Raw genomic sequence first — 21,143 nt, 5'->3', positions numbered from 1 at the left:
TTCATGACCCTGCACCAGCATACCTTTCTGAGCTACTTACGCCTTACCATCCCAGTCAGATTCTTCTTGCACCATCAAGCATGCTAGCCCGCTCACCCATCCTTCATCCGCGAACTTAGTTCCCTTTTTTGTCACTGTCAGCAGCTTTCTGACGTTTATGTGGTTTATGTGGATATAGTCGGCTGTCGATTTATTTCATTGTCTTCCGTACATACTGAGCTCGAATGAACATGTGGAATCGCGCTTTACAAATTATATTATCATCAGTAGTAATACACTGTCTTCTCTGGCCATTTTTAAAGCACGATCAGTCAAGCAATAGGTGATCTGCTTTCAACGTTTCCTGAAATGTAGGAGTCACAACTAAAACTTTGGAATGGTAATCCACGTGCCTCCCGTGTAACTATCGTGCAGGCTGCAATGAGCCCCGCATTATTTCTACTTTTGCTTTAGAAAAAAAAAACTTTTTATGACTAATAATCATTAAGAAATGTAGAGAAAAGTAATGTACAGACAAAATCAGTACACTTTTTAAACTTTTGAGTGAACAGTATACCCACACAACGGATAAAATGAAGACCTAAGTAAAGCCCAGTGATATAACCTTCTTCACCCTTTCCACTGTCAAAATTCTGACCTCTTTCTGTTCATCAGATGTTTGCAGGAGTATATTATTATCTAAAACGGAAAAAAAATTAACCAGACTAAGGGAAATAGTGTCTTTATCTGAACTTTACTTAATCATTAAAAAACAAAAAAGCACCCCACTGGTCCTTGAAATTGTTCTGATGCTGAGTCTGATGGTCGTTTTGTAGTTAGATGACAAGTTCATTGCAGGCCAGAGTATCTGAGTCGCTCTCCAACACTGTCGTCCAATGTCTGGCCAGCATTTCGCCAGCGTCTTGCCAGCCAGCGAATGTCCTCAACAAGAGCAATAGTGTGACGACTCCGTGGTAATTAATAAAATACGCCGTTACAGATAAGACAAGGTGTCACTTCCTTTTAGAAGGAAGTTCTCAATGACTGTGATGTATGAAGACGGATGTGTGAGCTCTTTGGGGCCATAAATTTAACCCGCGAAAACAACTCCTTAAACGATTTTGATAGTACAATTTTCTGCGAAAGTAAAGATTCCGTTAAATGCGTTTTCAAAGCCAGTGATGTGCAGCAACCTTAAATTCACCGAACGTCCTTCGAGTGAAAAAAGCGTAATCTGCCCGTTACATCGCCATGCTGCCTCTTAATTTCAAGAGTTCATAGGAAACCATAGTCTACACACCAGCAAAGGTAGTGAAGTCATGTACATCGGAGACAGGAGGGCTTCTAGATGTCAATTTTCATACTCTGATAGGACAGGTTTGATTAAAGGGGGAACTTAAATTTGCAAGACTCGTACTTATCACTTACCATTTTTGTTACTGGGCTGTAGGTCTATCTATCTATTCCTCTTCGTGCATCAGGTTGCACATAAGCCTCAACCAGAGTCCGCCACCGATGTCGACCGGCTGAAACCAGCTCCAAGTGACCCGGGATGTAGGTACAAACTCAAAATGATGCTGGAGTCTGTCTTTCTGTCTGTCACACACATACGTGCCTCCCTCCTTTCTTCCTTTGAACTACATCGGAGTCCTCACCGTGTTCCAATCTGCGCTAACCAAAGCAGCCACGATAATTTTCAAACCACATAAATTTCGTGAAATTTTCTCACAGTCGCATCTTATAATCTCTCAAGTCTAAGGACAAAGACACGGTCTCTCGCGAACAGACTCAAACTGACAAGAGGGGAAAACAGGATGACACAAACGCATGCGAGACCAGATTTAACATCTTGTAACAGACTACAGACAACATCTGCCTTAGATAATATATGCATGTTTACTGGAAACAAAAGGCTTTGTATTGTCTGCTAACTATGCACTGCTGCAGCTGAGAATAACACTTATTACGACAGTCTTAATATTACTCATGAAGGAAGAAGAATGGCTCACACACGCACACGAACACATACACGCACGTACACACATACCCACACGCACACAAGAGAACGATGACCTGACATACTCTCCTGCTTGCACATGCGCATTAAAACAAAAACTTGACTTGCCAGGTGTTGCATATATCTTCATGGTTTTTATTTATCAAAACGCCTCGAAGTGGAAAGTCAAGGTCTGCAGGGTGTTTGATTGTATCAGTTGTTTATCATGCATAAGAAGATGAATTTATAGCATAAGGTAGATATGTTGTACAGGACTATGACGAGTACACAGGAAGTGGAAGTCCCGGCTGAGAACAAAGAATGTAATGAACGTTTTGGTTTTCTTTTGAAATAGCCGGCACTTATTTTATTCCCATCCACGCTCTCTTAACTTTCGACTATGAAAGCCCTTCTAGGACTTGTCCTAAAACAACCTAAATGCATGCTAGAGGTAATTAAAATGATCACGAGGCAACTCTTTTGTTAATGCCATAGTTATCTGGACTTCTCGTCACCAGACAGTACACATGATGTGAATTGCCTGACATCCTTAATAGCTTTTTTAAAAAAAAAAACCTCGTCATTAGGAGCCATGAAGACAGAGTACTTATATAGGGGGTAGGGAAGAGTAAATGTTTAATCCACAGTTCCAAACCCCAGTCCGTCAGGCATGTGTTACTGTCTATGTAGACTGAAGTGAGTTTGCAGGTAGTAGAACCTCAAATGCCAGTATCCTAGTTTCGGTTCTGAGGCAATTTCAAAACAGTTGTCGTCCCTCTTTGCTGCTGCCGATCTGCTGCTTCAGCTGAAGATGTTAGAAACCGAACATGCCGCCCCCACCGGAAGACATCATCATCACCATAGGCATGACGTGTCTCATGACGATTGGCATGATGTTCGGAAGGGGATTGTTGTCGATCCCCCGCCCGGTCTGGGGACGCTGTTCTGTAAACAAGAGACGAAGGCCAGCGAATGAGCGAATTAGAAGGGTCGAGCACGGAGAAACGGATAGGCAAAGACGCACGCGCGCACACACAGAAACACACACACATGTACATTGGACCACAATTGTTTCCCTTTTATATTTATCCCTTCTGGAGAAGAGAAGGTAGTTAAGCTGGAAATAAAATGAAGTAAACAAAAAGCGTGTCAAAGATGCGTGCACATAGAATGCCATTGAAGCATGCAACACATCGTTTGTTCCTCCCCAAATCTCTCTCCATCTATCTGTCTGTCTGCCTGAGTGCACGTTAGGTTGTAGTGAGGAAGTGAGTAGTTACTCACCAAGTGGTAGGATGTCAGCTGACTTGGTGCTGCATTGGTTATAAATATCTTCAAAGCTACAGGGAACATTTTGTTGTTCTGGAAAAAAACAAAACACATTAAATGTTTTCTATCTATAAGGCTCTTTGTCTTGTTCCTTTTTACCTTTTCAAATCATCACCAAGGATAAAGAGTCTCTTAAAAAGTTGCCTTGTTCGAGGTGCTTATCGATATATAGATATTTATACACTGTTCCACAAAAGTAAGCAAGACTCTATTCAGATCAACTTATATCAAAATAAAAATCATTGAGTCAACTCACGCAAGAAGCTTGTGAGAACATTGCGAATCATCATCCAGCACCTGTTGCTGATGACCCTGATGGGCTGACTGTTGGTACACCGGACCAGTTCGTCCACCCGACTGACATGAAATGCCCACATTATTAATATTTTAATGAGTTAAAATATGTCGGTACGGGTGCCTAAATATACAAAATATAGTAAAAGGCCATGTGATATCATTCTACTCTATTAATACATTCTAACCTACCCAGCTTTAGCTTTACCAGGGCTTCTGCTAAGGCTAAATTCTTTGGGGTCCCAAGGACATCTTCTTCAGATTTTTAAGGGGTTCCTGTTCTTCGGCCAAATTTGAAGGGGACCCCATTGACGAAAATTGAAGGGGTCCTCTGAACTGTTAATGCGTACTGTACGCAATTTTTTGCGTAAGCAGAAGCCCTGCTTTAAGAATGGTGTTTAGCATCTAAATCTTTCGCTGTACGTTTACTGTGATCAAACAAATAATCAGACTTCTTACTTGCAGCTAAACAGTTCGGGGCGACACTTGCGCTGGCTGGCCATGAGTCTGAAATATTGCATGTGCGCCATTCCGAAGCTCATGGCGCAGGATCTGTACAGCGTCTGCCTTTCAGTGCTATTGCACTGAGGTCGGACTCCCGCTTGCTGCAGGAGGAACGACTGACTTCCGCTCTGGGATGACCCGAAATTTGAAATCTGCTGCCCAGAGGAGCCCGAGCCGAAGGAGTTGAGACTGTTCATCTGTGGCCCTGTGTTACTAGCGAAGGCATCGCCGTTGACGGTGGGTCCCTGGGCCATGCTGCTAGGTCCCTGGGCCATGCTGCTAGGTCCCTGGGCCATGCTGCTAGGTCCCTGGGCCATGCTGCTGGGCCCCTGATCAATGTTGCTCTGGCTTGTACCAGCGTTGGAGGGGCCGGGCCTAGCACATCGTTGATGAGACTTTCCAGGAGGGACGGAGACTGAGGATGGACTGAGGGTCAAACCGCATGAAAAAAGAAAAAAAAAAGGCGATATTAGACTGCCGAGGATGGATGTATAGAAAGGATTTGTTAATGAAGCGTCTGCAATGAGTAACGGAATAATTATTAGTAGCTGTCGAAGTAATAATAGTAAACATTTTTTTGTTGTTGTCGCAAACAGCACAACATGATCAATTACGCATGGACATACAGTTTGAAGGCGTCCGGTCTAATAAGCAATGATCATGGAATGAATGTAACACAAAACACTCATCTTTCGATGCTCTAAATTTCACTCAAATTGTGTTAATTTCTAAACATTAAAACATTAATAGCACGCTTACTCCCATTCTGCAAGAATTCTACAGTATTAGATGCTATTATCTGCTTATCTTAGCATTGCATGCACCATCTACACATCTGCATCAAAAATCTAGGTACATCCTGTTAAACTCGACATCCCCAGCAGCCTCAAAGTGTACTTGCCTTTCACTAGAAGAGTGGCAAAGAGAAAAACACCCAAATAGCCCGCCATTTTCGAGGAAACGGTCGACAAGAAACGTTCTCCTCCAACGAGGATTTTAAGCAGAGAGAGGATGTAGACAACGACTAAAAAAAATTGTCTGACAGGTGGGCCTGACTTAAGAGACAGTTATATATGCTTGCCCGCTATAAATTTCCTCCATTGTTTCTACAACACAATATACTGACACCTGCTTCTCTCTCTCTTGCTCTCTGTCTTGCGCTTTCTGTCCAAGAAACAAAGACACTTAGTCCCAGCCCCACTTGTCACATGTGGGCAACGAGAGTTTAAGTTGTCAGTATAAGGGATGCCTTTGTCCTCATGAAGAGCTGGCGAGTGTCTCCCATCCATATGCATGTTCGTGGCATGACAAAGGCTTAGCATTAAAAAGGGAAGAAAATTCTAGATAGAGTCTCCTTGAAGCGAGAATTTATTTATTTATCCAGTCCCTATCTTAGCTATTTTGAATTAATACATAATTACGCGTAGCGACTTGTCTTAGAAACACTTGATTAACCATTAAGCAAAAAAAAAAAAAAAAAAAAAGAAAGAAAGAAAAGAGCACTTGCTTATCTACCGCCCTGTTATGTTTAGGAAACTGTAGGGCAGCACATTTTTTTTTTTTTTTTTTTTTTAATCTCTTCCTGACGACTTCTGCAACATTTGGGTCTTGAAGCTTCTGCAAATTAGGGTGTTTGAGCGCCTTTCATCCTCATCTTCAACTTCAGGCTTGTGGTCGTGGTCTCTGCCTTTGTCAGCCCATGGCCATGTCCTCGTCTTGTTGATGCTGGATTTGAAGCGTTTGAGTAGCAGGAGGAAGTCGATATGGTCATGGACCAATTCATCTGGTGAATGCCAAGTGGCCGTCCTCGATCTCTCGCGGGGATGTAAGGTGTTGGCTAAGTTGAATCAATCGCTTTGTGCAAACTTCTGAGGCCCTTGTGGCTAATTTTGCCCAGGCCAAATTTACCAGCTGTTCTTGCCCATTGCTGGTAGGCCGATCTTGGTGTTCCAGTCACCGAGTACAACGATCCATGATCGGATCTTTGTGTCGACCCTTCCCCCACTAATGTACATTATACATTCTAAGAGTAAAAAGGTAACATTAAAAACTTATGTTAGTAATCGGTCGTTTTTATTTTTGTCTGGGGCCATATTCATAAAACGAAGAGAAGTCATAATTAACCTGGGTACAAAATGAGGAAATCAAGGAAAAAATTCTCGTTTTGGTTTTTCACACCTGACTGTCCAAACTCTCGAGACATTGATGTTCCTTACCCCAAGGGAATCTTTGCCACTGCTTTATAACCACTGTCCCAGGGATAAGACAAGCATCCGAGAAATCTGGGCGCTTCTTTGATTTACCCGAGACAACGACTTACCTGCGCTCCATGAGTACTCCCCACGGAATTCCAGCTATATAAAAAGCAGCAACTATGATGTAATAGGCATGTGCACTTTTGAAAACTTCATAAATTTGAAGCCTCTGTAAAGACGAAAAAAAAAAAAAAAAAAAATCAGATAGTGATAAAGCATAAGACGGTAGAGGTTAAAGTGGAACTGAAAACAGACAGGCAGAAAGAGAGAAAGGGAGACACATTGCGACAGGGCTAGCACTGATGTTGATGGGTCGTGAGTTATAGATGGGAAGAAAAAAACGACAAGCACAAAACATAAAATGTAATAGCAACCAAAAGGAAGAAAGTGGACACATTAAATAAAGCCACGTGATCACAAGAAACCGAAATTTATTCACCGTCGTCACGCGGAGCTTAAGTGTAAGAAGGATGTGTAGACGCCTGCGGGCAACTCGAAGACAAACGACGTCCTGTACTCCCTTCTTTTCTTGTCTTCGAGAGTTTTCTTGAGAACTACGCCTGACTCATCATTCGCCTTCTCGGAATATCCTATCACCCCTACTATAAGTATTTATCGGCCTTAAGGCAGACTGGCTCAACAGTTTTTATCGAAACCTGACTTGAGTCTGTGAAAAACCAAAACTTGAGGCAGCCACCATGAAAGCCTGCACGGTGTTGTTCTTCTTGTCTACCTTCTGGGGTGAGTGCCTCATCTATTGCTGCTTGGATGGATGCATGTTAAGACCCTTTTTACCCGGAAAATGTCGTCGAACGTTTGACCAAAGTGTCTAAGCTAGCTGTGTATGAAGGTCACAGAAAACCAATGGTTTTGGAGCGAACATTCGAGGGATTAGAGCAAAGTCCAAAAGTGTTTTCCCACTACTGTGGGACTTTATGGACCTTTGGAAAGTTGACGGTCTTCAGCTAACCCCATATCTGATCAGTCTAACATTTCACGCTGCATGGTCTCAGTGGAAAGTTGATGAACACTAATGTCTTCTTGGTCTTCTTGCACTTTTTTGGTGGTGTTGTGTGTTGCTTTATTTCTTTTGGGGTTTTTTTTTTGTGTTTTTCCCCTTTTGCTCGTGCTTTTTAGTACTTTTTCTTGCTCTCGTTAGCCTTCTTTTCAACTTAGCTCTCATTCGCATACTAGTAAGAATCTGCAAGTCACTGTTGCATAAATCTGGTCACTAAGCATGCATCAATGTAAATAAGTTCGTACACAGTTGTTCAGTCGTCATAGCATCCCTCGTGCCCCCCACCAACACAAGTAGGCGGTTCGGTGGCGCAACAGTTAGCGCCTGTCACCAATACAGTGAAAGTTGGCTGCCCTGAGTTCATTTCTCGTCTCGGGCACGCTGTTCTTTCTTTGCACGTGACATCTGTTTACAGGGCTGGCTGCCTTGCCGTAATATAGCCTCAGCTGCTGGCACGGCGTAAAACACCCATTCCCCCCTATGTCGTACGAATGTTTAGGAGCAAAATTTTAGACGTAAGTCATCGCTCTTCTCTCGCCGGCCGCTCACCGCGGCGAGCAATGATGGAGTGGTAGAGCAATTCATATTGAAAAAAAACAAATTATCTTATATATAAATATATGATTATGAATTAAAATTAAAATGAGATTTAAAAAAGAGAGGACAAGGTTTTTTAATTCGTTGTCCTCCAAATGGTAAGCTACAAAAGTGTTGAAGCTACTAGTCCCGAGAAGGAATTACATGAGTGAATGAACAAAAAACTCTGAGGCAAAAAGTAACAGTCGTTGATATCATGGAAAACCAAAGACGGTGAATAGGTCTATATCTCATTCACCGTCTTAACTTTCGAAGACTGCACTTTATAAATGCATTTCTGAGTTATAGTTTTGAAACAAGTTACTTAAATATACAAGAAAACACCATACATCCAACTCGAAGTTTAGATATTTTAAAATATTATGTGACTGCGATTACTAACTGAACCTCTCTAACATTCTCTTTTGCCATTTCTCTCGCTCGCTCTCTTCTCGTGCCTGCCTATTTAGGCACTTAAATATATCACACCCCATCACGTGCGTGACCGAGCCCCGACTAGCAGGTTCTTTGTCTTGCTCAGTGTCATTTGATGGTGTCAGGGAAATTTTTAACTCCTCTCTACGTCTGGGACTGACATCAGCGCCACTGTGGAGCAAGTGAACTTCACGCCAGGCCAAACAAACAACTACCTTTATGAAGACAAGTGGACGTCGACATCACACGCCATCTTGGTTGTCCGGCTCTTCGAAATATGTGATGCACATACTGATAGAAACGTGTTCACTGTTGCTTTTTAAATATACAAAGTCGTACTAACTAATGTTATTAAAGATCTTTGTAAGGAATCTTTACTACTCAGCTTGGCACCAGTTGCCGAGATGGCGCCTCCTGTGAGCCAGGGGAGGCAAACAGTGTACGAACTTAAAGCCCCTTCATTACATGGATAGCTTTGTAATCTATTTAATAATAATATTTCTTTTTGACCACTTTCTACTTAAATGGATTGCTAACTAGTTCTACAAGCTTATTACATTTTTTTCAACACTGATGCCCACTGATATATTTTGTGTGTGTGTGCCTACTTGTTGTCTGTATGTTTTATGTATGTGCATGTCTCTGTGTGTGCTTGTGTGTACGTGCGTGTTTGCAGCCTCAGCAGAATCTGCAGCAGTGCCTCCTGCCTGCAACAAATCAGAGCAGTCCTACCTGTTCAACTCGTGTCTGCTTCCGTTTGGAGTGGCTCACCTCAAGTTCCTCCCCGTTATGCGTGCATCACAGACCTGCCTGCGACAAAACATCCAGTGCCAGTATGTACCCCGTTACCCCACCTTGTACCCGCCCTGCAACCTTACCCTAGTATCCCTATTAGCAGTAGTATACTAGATTAATATTAGGGGACTTCCTTTCTTTTCATTGCCTTCCTTCATCAATTTTCTCCCAGTAGGATACACGGATATGCTGGTATATCCTACTGGGAGAAAATTGATGAAGGAAGGCAATAAAAAGAAAGGAAGTTATGTAACGGATATTCTCTAAAGGTGTAAGCTCAGTCACTTGCAACCTTCACAAATTTTTCAACAAATACTTTCACACTTAACATTTCTCCCTGATTGCCACCTTATTGCCACTCTCTGTCTGACAATAGTTTTCATTTTATTGTCCAGATAGTACCTTTCTTATTAAAATTGATTAAGATAATTGATTAGCTATTATGTTCATTGATTTCTCTTAACACAAGAAAGAAAGCCTAAATGTTTTAAAATTGTTTATTGACAAGTTTGAACTGGTCCGTGACCGACTGAGTTCAGTTTGTCTCTTAACCTAAAGATAACTTTTTTGGGCGGAGGGGGATGAGTGTAATATATTTTGAAGATCGTGATTGAAAATTGGTATTGGAAATAACAAAGTTTTTTGATATTATTAAATATGTTTTCATTACCATGAATAGGGCTGCGCGGCAAGCTGTCACGTGCATTAACAATCTGGAGAAAACTCGGCTTACCAATGCCTGCTGGGATGGCATGAGAGGAACTCTCGATTTCTTACTAGGTAGTAGAAATAGTAGTGTGTGTATGAATGAGAGAAATAATTTATGTGAGTGTGGCTTGTGAGTGAATGTGTTTGTGAGAGAGAAAATGGAGAAAATGAAAGCACGTGTGTGTGTGTGTGTAAATGTTTGTATTGAGGCTTGTGTATGTGTCTGAGAGAGCTCACACGCTCATGTCCACCTCATTGTGTATGTTCTTCCACTGTCTCAGAGCAAAAGTAATGTCCGGTCTGGAAGGTTATCGTTGTTTATCAAATATTAACTATATTTGTTTGTTTTTTCATCAATCCTTGTTGTTGATGCTGTTATAATCATCATCCTTGTTTTCAGATCAACACCAGTTCCACTGCATTTACGCGGACTTGGAGGCGACATGTTATAATATTAAGGAAACCCCCATCACTCTCATCTCAAAATGTAAGTTTATCAACGTACTGTCCTTAATACTTAATTATTCAAGCTCAAAATGTTTTCTATTTTAGTCAAATGCTAAACCAATCAGCTCGCAACATACAGATAGGGAGACCAGCAAACCGGAAACAGAAGATTGCTGAGCTGCTTTCATCCGTAGCTTAACTACATCCTCAATATCCTCATTGTTATCGTCTTATTGCGTTAGAGGTTTTCTTACAAAAAGAATTATTTTTAAGCTTCTAGTTTCAAAATGGCTCAGGTATGCTCAATTTTTTTATTGAATTTCGGAAATTTTGAAGTAGCAATGTCTTTTTTTGACTTCTTTGGCTTGGAAGGAAATGATGAGTGATGAGTTTAGTTTTAATTAACATGTCTTGTGCATATACTACAAGCAGCTATAGTCAAAAGCACACATAGAAGCACATACATCTATGTATACTCTTACGCATAAATAATTGAGGCGAGAAAGAGAGAGGATGGAATAAAAAAAAGGACTTAACAGAGGTTATCAAAAATTAACACTCAGATGAATTCTAAGACTTTGTGACTTGCTACTTCAACACTTTGGCATTAATCGTCCCTAAATTTTCTATCTGCTTATAAGCGCAGTATATTGTATTCTCTCCTCTGTGTTGTGTGTGTGATGGATTGAAATTGTACAGTTTTGTCTGCTTTCATCATCAAAGAAATTATAATGCCTTCCTTTGTTTCTTAGCTGACAAGGCAATGGGGCATCAGGATGATCAGAACACACTTTCACATAAAAGCCTGTCTTCTCCAGTATTGTCTCCATACACTTTAAAGACGCTCTTAGGACGAGCCCCCCAAAAAACAGGAAATCTAAAAAAAAAATACAATGGACATTAAAACATAAAATGGTTTTTGTTATCATTATTACATTTTAATGGCATGTGGAAACAGGTTTATTTGTGTGTTTGTTCGGGGATGAAAGTGTGTGTGCGCGCATGCAGTAAGCGTATTGTTAGAAGTTTATGCTTCCAGCAAGCAACTTCCTTTCTATACAGTATACAAAAAAGCATCTACATGATCAAGTGCAAATATTGTAAATGTACACAAATTTTCGGCATTTGGAGTTCATGGGTCAACTTAGTGATCATGTGCCTCACACACTAGTCCTTCTCAATCTCTGCCAGGGCTAAATATGATTGTGAACTCGTTAAAAATTTTGCTATGAACAAAAAATATGACTGAACGCCCAGATGGATTGTTGTGAACACTCAGTAATAATACTATGAACACGTAACATTTTTATCTTCAATCAGAAGTTTTCTCCCTTTGGGAATTAATAATCTCTGACTTTTGCGGGTAATGTATGAGCGCACACTTAATTTTAATAAGGAAAAAGGGTCGTGGAAGAAATTTTGAGAAGTTTGCAAACTCCCTTTTTTCACATCCGGCCTTCCTCAAGAATCAGAATTTTGAAGCAGCCGAGAAGTGTTGCAATTTCTGTCACTTTGTTTAACAGAAAAGTGTAGATTCATCTTCTTCCCTTTTTTGCGGCGTCTCATTAACTTTTCCATTCACTTATCCTCCTCTTGATTCTGACACACGCGAAAGTGTGCACGCACAAATAAAAACTTCTTCTCTCCGTGTGTGAGAGAGAGAGAATAAACATCAAAGGAAACTCCCACGCACGTAAACACACACAAATATACACATGCACACATTTATACATATATATATATAAGTAAACATACCCACACCCACATCCACACACACCATATATATGTGATCTTCATTTCCATCCTGTCAACGGTTTCTCTGTCATCTTCATTGTCAGCTACAGCATCCTTTTTGTTGACAATGCATGATGATGTCAGTACAGAATGATATAGTCTGTTCAGTGCCAGGCTGCATCTACATCGGTATCAGGAACATGCATCTCATACAGTGTCGGAAAGTTGACGAGATGTTGACGAAATGTTCTTCACGAGGTGTAAAATCTGCTGCTTGCTTACATTTTCGTAAGGCCAATGTTGGAGTCGAAGGCATTGTTTATGTAGACGTGGTCAGTTTTGATGGAGGAGTGGTCGTCGTAACTGTTGACGTGCGTGGTCATTGCCGTGGTGTCGTCACCTTTGCCATTTTCTAGCATGTCAGGGGACATCTCGTTCGATACTTCGATTGATATTTCGAGTTTTCTACCCGTTTCTCTACGCGCAAACCAAGCTGGGGTTGCCTGTGTCATCTAGACAGAAAAAAACACAGGGAACTACATATTACATTTTCTTTCTTACAACTGCAAATTGTGGAATTCTTAAAGAAGACAATGAAGATTTCTTTCTTAAACTCCCTAGCGTACACACGCGCGTGTGTGTCTGTGTTTTCAAAGTATTTTTAAACATAATGAGCTTCCTCATCAGACAGAAAGGAATATGATACAGAAATGCTTATTATTATTGAGTCAAGATATCTTCTGAGACATTTTTTAAAAGAAAAGATACTTAACAATGAACATAACAAAGGATTATTTTCTAATAATCCTCTATGTCACCTATTTCATAGTCCTGTAAGGTAAAAGAACACACCAATACTACAAACAACATAAAGAACACACCAATAAAGGACTACTCGACATCTTTGTCTACTAGATGTTTCCCAAAGAATACAAACAGGACAGGTAACATACCTTTGAATTTTTACAAATGTGGTGACAGCCCCAGAGTACAATTAGAGCAATTGGGAAGATGACGATAAGCCAGTACAAGAGATTCGCCCAGTCAGGGGTTTGCGGCGTGAACTGGAAGGCTTTGAAGATGATCAGCGCCTGTACACAGATCAGGATACAAGATTAACGATTGTGTAGTCTGATGTTATCTTCTCATTTATTAACGAATCTAAGTTTGGAAGACAGAAAATCTTTTGTGGAACTGTGTGTGTAACCGTGTCAGGCAGAAAGAAAGGATGAGGTTTGAAAGTTTAAAGATTTTACTGGATCTTTCCCCAGTGATTTGTTAAGTTTTTATGATATTATTATTCATTCATTAAAAATTAAGAGTGTAACTTTTAGAATTTGTAACCTTTGCAAGACACTTCGTGCACTGTCTACAGAAGTAGTCATCTTCATGTTGCCATGTTGGGGCATACCATCACGTGGCTGTAACCTTGATGGCGCAAGAATTTTTTGTGCATTGATCTTTTTTCAAGTCAGACACAGGATGTTGGGACATATAGTTTTGTCTTTTTTCCCATTTTCTTTGTACCGCTTATAAAACACCCACATTCAAAGAAACTCCTATCCTTCCGATTGACCTACTGACCTAGCCCTAAGTTACCTAACTTTTATGTAACCTGGTTAATAAGGGTTTATAGATCAGACAGAGATGGAGAGATGGGACGGACACACACACACATTATACCGGCCTCCTGGGGCTTTGGATTCGACTGTTTCTACTAAACCACACTGAGAAAAAATGTACTCCGGTAGGCGTTTAAATGCTGGAAGTGAAGGTTTCAATGGAAATATGGTGCAAGACTGAATCAGTTACGTATGATGCTTCTTTCAAAACTTCACAAATACCGTTCATTCAGATTCTCTCAAACCTTTTAGGGAAAAAATGAAAAAAAGCTATAGATGAACGGCTTTGAGGTACATACCGTTAGAAGGACAGGGGCAATAACCATCCAGCAAGCCTTGAAATAGAGAAAAGGTTCTCTCCCTACCATGCACCGGACGTCTTCTGCAAAATTCTTGTAGCCTGTAAAGCAGAAAGTTTAGTCCGAGTCTGACAATTAACGAGGTTGAAGAAAATCGAGCATGCCAAGGAAGAAATTTTCATTTGTCCTTGCATATATCTTTTCCCTATTGCTCCATTCTCACACGTGTGCGAAAGATAGCACACCAGAGTAGGTACAGTTTTCTTTCTGGTTTGGTAAGAGAAGCATTTGTTACAAACTGTAAGTACAAGACTTGAATTTGACTCACCGTACAAAACGACTAGCACCATAAACTCCATCAGCCCCACAGTCAGCATCGGAAACCCCAGCAAAGCCGAGTCTACAAGGTCCAGAAGATAGAAGCCGCTCTGCAAGCATGGCGAGACAAATGACGGTCAAAGAAGCAAAAAACTTGAATGACACCATAAAAAGTTTAGACAGGTAATATGATTAGATTTTTGAAAAATTTTCTCATCGATTTGTATTCCTGTCTATATGCAATGTATAAACTACATGACCACATAAAACAACCACACACCCACAATATTATTTTCTGCAGCTATTCTTTTATCTTTCCAAGTATGTACTATGTTTTTAATTTAATTGCGCGCTCACACACACAGACAGACACAGAAATATTAACACTATTTTTACACATATATGTACATACATATGTATGATATGTATATGCTGTGCGTATTTATGGTACTGTTCATGTATTTTAACGTGTGTGTCTATATTATTTTGTGTCTGTACGGGTTCCTACTTGAGTAACTAGAGGTATGCCCAGTACAAATGCGCCTGCGCACACAAAGATCCTAAACAGCAGAATACGGCGACGATTGCAGAGAAACTTCGGGTACTCGTCAATGAAGGACGTGATCACCGTCTCCACATTCGAAAACTGCAGTGAAAACATTATTTACATTTACCACATAGTTTCAACAGCAAAAAGCCTTAAATGCAGGCTACATTTAGTTGGGGTTTTTGTTTGTTTGTTTGTTTGTTTGTTTGTTTGTTTGTTTGTTTGTTTGTTTGTTTGTTTGTTTGTTTGCGTGGTTGTTTTTTTTTTTTTTGAAACTATCAGCAGGATACATTGTTCACTTAAACATTTTGAACAGGGTACGAAGAAACCTATTGAATCTTTATCAATAGGATATCAGTTTATCATGTTTGAGAACCTGTTCATTGTTAGCGTGTATTGAACAACATTCTGTTACTGAATCTACCCGGTACACGTGACGAGCATTACCTGAGAGCTAAACCCCAGCATGCACAGCATGATAAAAATAAAATGGCCCACAGAGGAGACACAGGCATTTGTCCAATAGCTTCTGGGTACACGATGAAAGCGAGACCAGGACCTGGAAAGAAAAAGACAACAAACAGAACTTTGGTAGAAGGGAAACAGATTTCTAAAAATCCACGATGTTCTGCCAGAAACAAGTTCTTGTGGCTTTTATAATCTTCGGATCCATCAACGTACAACAGGTCTTACAAAGATCCACAAAGGAATCTTAGGGTAAAGTATAAAAAATATGATTGTTTCCATATTAAAAGTAATTGTATAGTCACTATTAACATTAATTAAGCAGCAAAAGGAAGTGATAATTACAATAAAGTTTGTCTTCATTAGCTTTGGAAGAAAAAACATTAAAAAGGAACTATACACATAACAAATGACAGGCTCACCTCCCTGTGTGACACTGCCTACGTCAGTTTGTTTAACATGTGCCATGTAGCCCAGGGTTGAGAAGACCACAAAACCCGCATAGAAACTTGTCAAGCAGTTGATGATTGGCACCATGATGGCGTCCCTGTTAAAAGAGAAAGTATCTGTTCTAGCTACAGTTATAACAAAATGGAATCAAAGACTCCATAAAAAAATATTTAACAGAAGATAAATGGAATGTGCTCCCAGCAAACAGAATGAGTATAGTATATAGACAGACTAAAAGACACGACAGACAGGCAGAATAAGTGTCATGAGTTAGAAATAAAGGATGAGTGAAGCTCACCTGATGACATTATTCTTGAAATTATTGTAGCTGGCCATAGCAATGAGACCACCGCTACAACAGCTGAGAGAGAAGAAGATTTGAACAGCTGCATCACTCCAAACCTGTTAAAAAGATATTAGCAAGTGTATCTAACAGTAGTATTGTACTCTTTTTACAATCATGTCACCGTCGGTACTACGACGTTCCAAAAGTATCAGACATCAACAGGGTGTCATTAAATTATGGGATACCCAAGCATCAGATGTCAGTAACACTAAAGGATGTGTCTCTATAAGGTCAGAAAGATGTAACCAAAACAACAATGCCTACCCCAGCGTCACTCAGACGATCCCATCGAGGCGTCAGATAGTATTTGACGCCTTCGTGCGCGCCGTCCAGCATGGCGACTCTGACGAGCAGGATGGTCAGCAACACGTAGGGAAACAGTGACGTGAAATACACCACCTGCAACGGAATGAGTATGTGACGTACATTGCATGCGTTACACCCAACATGGAACGTACAAACACCTGCAACGCAATAATACGGGGAGGTAATAAATATACGAAGCGCATAATTGTAACTGAGGACAGTGAAGCGAAATGTCAAGTTAAAAACTGTTGGTATGCTTCGATTCCCACATAGAAATACTGTTTATGTTCCTGAAGTCTTGCACGAACAGTCAGTCAGACAAACAACAGATATATAAAAACTGTCTAGCAAGATGGCAATGCTGTCTCTTGACGTCTGGTCTGACCTTTCCAAGGGACTGGATCCCCTTGTAGAGCACAGCAAACACAATGGCGAAGCAGGCCAGGTTACACAACAGAAGCTGCCACTGCACAGTCCCACCTTCGTCAATACCACTTGTCCGACTCAAGATGTCGTCTCTGATCAAATGAAAAGAGTAACGTTCAGAACAAAGTATTCTTTATCCTTCTCTTTCTTTCTCTCGTTCATACGCGAGCATAAATATATAGATAATGGACCCACCTTCGCGCAATAAAATAATCTACAAAATGCAGTCTTCTCCGAGCATAATGTTTCTGCTTGGGGTCTAGCGTATCATTTCCATAGAATAAAACTAGAAACTAGTCTATCATAGCAGAACATCAGCAAGATTAATGTACACTCACCTAAAATAGACTTCACTTGGAGATATCGGGTCATCGGGCAGTTTGACCCCGGCTGTAATTAAACGAAAAAGGTTACCTACACTTCTGTTTGGGAAAAACAGCTACACCTAACTACAGAGACAAAAATTGTCCTCAAAATACTTTTAATGACCAAAGAATCCAAGTGATTGTTTCCGCTCACATCATAACTGGCAAGCCTAGTAAAGATGAGAACAGAATTGTAAAGTTCATCATGGGTGCCCTGTCTTTCTCTCACACGGACACACACAAAGAGATAAAAAAGAGGAATTGGTTAGTAATTGCTCCAGCGGTACGTTCACAAGTGTCCACTTACTGCAGTTCAGTCCGAAGGAGTTATTGTCCATAAAAAATTTTTCTCTATCTCCGTTAGATTCTGCGAATACAGGAGACAGTCGCAGCTCTTGCAGTCTATCCAGGGCAGGTGGTCGGTCAGCGAGGCGATGAGATAGCGAAGGCCCCATGCGATGACGACGCTGTAGTAGATCATCAGAATACCAGAGACAGCTGTAGAGGCGAACCCTAGACCTACAAACGTGAACAGCAAAAAAAAAATTGTTTATTTCTATTAGTCTTCTCTTCAATTTTGCTTCCTATGCGTTGCATAGTTATTTAAAGTTCTTGATAGGTGATATAAAACTTATGGATAGACCATATCTGGCTCCGCCTGCTACCTGCAATATTGGAATTCTTTTGATGATACTATCACTATCTGGAATGTCCTTCTGTATTTTCATATTTGCCGTAAACTGTCAACGTTGTATGATTTTTGCTCACTTTCTTACTTCCTTCTCTACTTTGATTTTAAAATCAGGAGGTAAGTGTCAATCTGTTCATCCGGTTTATATGACATCTGAAGTGGTAAATGGCTGTGTTGTGATTTCAGTAAGGCTTATTATAGCGGTGAGTAGTTTTGAGTCGTTATTCACTTCACCTCATCTGTGTACCACATACATGTTTACACACTTAACCGCCAGTCCTTGCCGATACCTTGGTATTATCTATATCCGCACCGAGTTTATGCCACTCTACTCTCTCGATCTGATGTGTCTGGTCTTTGTACAGGCTCAGTCACTTTTTCGCACTTGAGAAAAAAATTGCATGTAAAGTCTACTGATTCTCCGCTCTCTCTTCTGTGTGCCAATTAAAGAGGTTTAACAAGTCAGTAAATATAATGCAAACAATGAACGAGCCGCTACTTGCCCTTGGCCAGAGGGTTGACGTCCCAGATACTCAGTGGACCTTTCTGGCCAAACTGACCGAAGGAGAGCTCCAAGGCGAACAGAGGAATTCCCAGTAAGATGAGGCTAATAGTGTAAGGAATAAGGAAGGCGCCTGTAGATCACAGAAAAAACCTTTAGCAATGGGGGTGGGTGAGGGTGAGAGTTTTAAGAAGAGGGTAAGAAATACGCATTCAGTTGTGTAGTTCATAAAATGTGACAATTTCCAAGGCATATGTCAGAACTAATACAATTTTTCACCTCTTCCTTTTTTCCCATATTTTTTTTCTAGGTAGACTTGCCTGTTTGACAGTTGTCTATGACCTGAGCGTACAAACTGACATTTTTATCTAAAAAGGATCCTGGATAAATTTATCTTAGGGTCTTATTGACACGCAGACTTTGATAGGAGGAGTATTTAGCATGAATGCTCAGGACAAAGACTTGGTGCAGCAAGACACGTTTATACAGCAGGTAGTAAAAGGTGACAATCTTCATATATTGTGAAAATAGCTTCTTGTTTATCGTTGCTGTGCAGGGAGGGGTTAACCGACTACTGATTATTTTTTCTTCAACAAGACAATCATTTGATTTGGCAGAACAGTCGGCGTGCAGTCAAGGTTGACAAGAATTGGAAATTACATAATATTGCATCACAGTTGTTAAGAAACTTAAATGTTATAGGGATATATTCACATGAATCTCTATATCAGTACCCAGTAAGTTAAACAGTAAACAATACACATAAACACATTTCCAAAGAATTTTGGAAAATATATAATATTGCATCACAGTAAATAAGAAACTTAAATGTTATAGGGACACACACATCAGCACAAAGAGAGGAGACAAGGAACAAGAAAAAGAGAGCTAGAGAAATAGGCACACGATTATATATATATGTATCAACCTGAAATGCAAATTATATATAGGTAATTACCACCAAAAGAAAGATGTAAGAATCAAAGTTGCAGTGTTCACATTTCAACCGTTGGTTTTAAGCAGCTTCAAAAGCAGTCACCAGCTGCACTATTGCAAGTATTCCATTTTGATTACACCCATTAAAAGGGTGAATGAAGAGACGGTTTGCACAAATGCGTAGGAAAATCATAGTCGCAACCTGCGATGTTTTGATTCTGGGACTATCCCTTCTGGGTTCTGTATAGGACTTCTGCCTGTTTGAGAGAAAACCAACCTCCTCTCTTGCTGTAATCGTAATCTTTTGATCCCAGTCGACACAGAAACTCACGATTGCGAAGGAAGTAGGACCTGGGCCAATTAATCTCACTCTTTCTCACTCCCCCTCTCCCTGTATAATGTTTCAGAGTTTCTTTGGTCAACTTTCTAGATGTAAAAAGCATAACCTTTTCTTATTGTGATTACTCTTAAATAAATATTTCTTTCTCTCTCTTACTCTCTTTGTTTTCCATCTTTTAGCCTTTTTCGTTAGTTTCCTCTTGTCTCTCTCGCTCTCTCCTTACATGTCTTCGTACTGTGTGTCAGTCTGCAAATTCTAGAACTTTGCAAAAAAATGTTTGGAATGCCATACCTCCTCCATTTTTGTAGCACAGGTAAGGAAAGCGCCAGACGTTGCCCAGGCCAACAGCGTAACCCACCAGCGTCAGGATAAACTCGATTTGCCTCCCCCACTGGATCCTTTTATCCTTTAGTGAATTACAAGTGCAATAAACAAGACACCACTGTTTACTGTTATTTCAGGGAGCAGTAGATCAACAGTCGTATAAAAATGCAAGCTGTCACGGGAAATGGGAAAAGGGACATAAAGAACATATTTATTTACATTTCTATTCTTGTTCTAAGTAGTATCAAATTTCTAAAAGATTCTTTTTGCTCTTTTTCACTCGTCCATTAATTCGGCCATCCACTGTTTTGGGGTCAGAGATCTTTAGCTGCTTTAAGCAGCTGATATGCAAAGTGTCATAGCTGTGTCTCTGGGCGTGAGCTATTCGTGTATATACACCCTTGAGCTCAGCCATTTAAACCTTTTGTAAAGCCAAAGATAATAATTATAAAGAATGCATTTTGGATATTTGTATTTCTTCATTAACTGCTAAACGAAATTAAATGCACTTAGTTTCCCTTAGACAGATAAAGAATCGAATCTACTGGTAACTGTAACGGATGAAGCCTCTAAACTTTGTCGCTTTATCAGATGGAGAATTAGTACAAGTATCAGTGTCACGTGTATACAAAACAAAAAAATAACCATCAAGATACCCCAAATACTCACGGCCATTGTTAAAAAAGACTGCCAGCCCCTGTGTTCCGCTTGGTTTCTGTTTAGAACATATGAAGCATCCGGAGATCCTTAGAGCACCCGAAATCTTTGACACCGAGAGAGCAGATTAAGTTCCTCGTGGCCTAGACGAGACCTGAGATTACGAAACGAGATCAGGAGCAGCTTAAGTGTTGCACACGGCATTAGGTGCAGACGGCCATTGGTTATCTGGCGAGGGCCAAGAACTGTGGAGAAGAACATAGGTCACTTCACTTCTGCGGAACTCCTATCAGACTTGACGGGTAGCAAATAGGACATTCTGCCGAGAGTCGGTAATAGTGGCTTTCAGGTGCCGAACTAAGAAGTGGCTATTTTTATGTATTTATTATATATATTTTTTGTCTGTTTGACTCAAGATCAACATCAGCTTCCTTTTCGAAGAAACGTACAAACCAGAGTAGATTTCCTTGAGCACTTCT

General features: G+C 40.4%; 2 protein-coding genes and 1 pseudogene across 2 annotated transcripts; 1 reads left to right on the top strand and 2 right to left on the bottom strand.

The window, feature by feature from the left end:
• Window positions 1-2,108: 2,108 nt before the first annotated feature.
• Window positions 2,109-5,249, bottom strand: LOC112572506. The gene is made up of 5 exons (XM_025252220.1): window positions 5,004-5,249; window positions 4,058-4,528; window positions 3,561-3,661; window positions 3,260-3,337; window positions 2,109-2,920 (listed from the first exon to the last, which is right to left on the bottom strand). Exons 2-5 carry the CDS (start codon window positions 4,417-4,419, stop codon window positions 2,790-2,792), a joined length of 672 nt encoding a protein of 223 aa, XP_025108005.1. The 5' UTR covers window positions 4,420-4,528; window positions 5,004-5,249; the 3' UTR covers window positions 2,109-2,789.
• Window positions 5,250-6,655: 1,406 nt separating this feature from the next.
• LOC112553684 lies at window positions 6,656-11,254 on the top strand. The gene is made up of 5 exons (XM_025221071.1): window positions 6,656-7,098; window positions 9,063-9,219; window positions 9,861-9,961; window positions 10,290-10,376; window positions 11,089-11,254. Exons 1-5 carry the CDS (start codon window positions 7,056-7,058, stop codon window positions 11,238-11,240), a joined length of 540 nt encoding a protein of 179 aa, XP_025076856.1. The 5' UTR covers window positions 6,656-7,055; the 3' UTR covers window positions 11,241-11,254.
• A 4-nt stretch (window positions 11,255-11,258) lies between these two features.
• LOC112553694 lies at window positions 11,259-20,877 on the bottom strand (annotated as a pseudogene).
• Window positions 20,878-21,143: the final 266 nt, after the last annotated feature.

This window comes from Pomacea canaliculata, linkage group LG1, assembly GCF_003073045.1.
Source record: "Pomacea canaliculata isolate SZHN2017 linkage group LG1, ASM307304v1, whole genome shotgun sequence".
NCBI classification, from domain to species: domain Eukaryota; kingdom Metazoa; phylum Mollusca; class Gastropoda; order Architaenioglossa; family Ampullariidae; genus Pomacea; species Pomacea canaliculata.
Note: the sequence above shows the minus strand (reverse complement) of the source record. Positions and strands in the feature narration are given on the sequence as shown.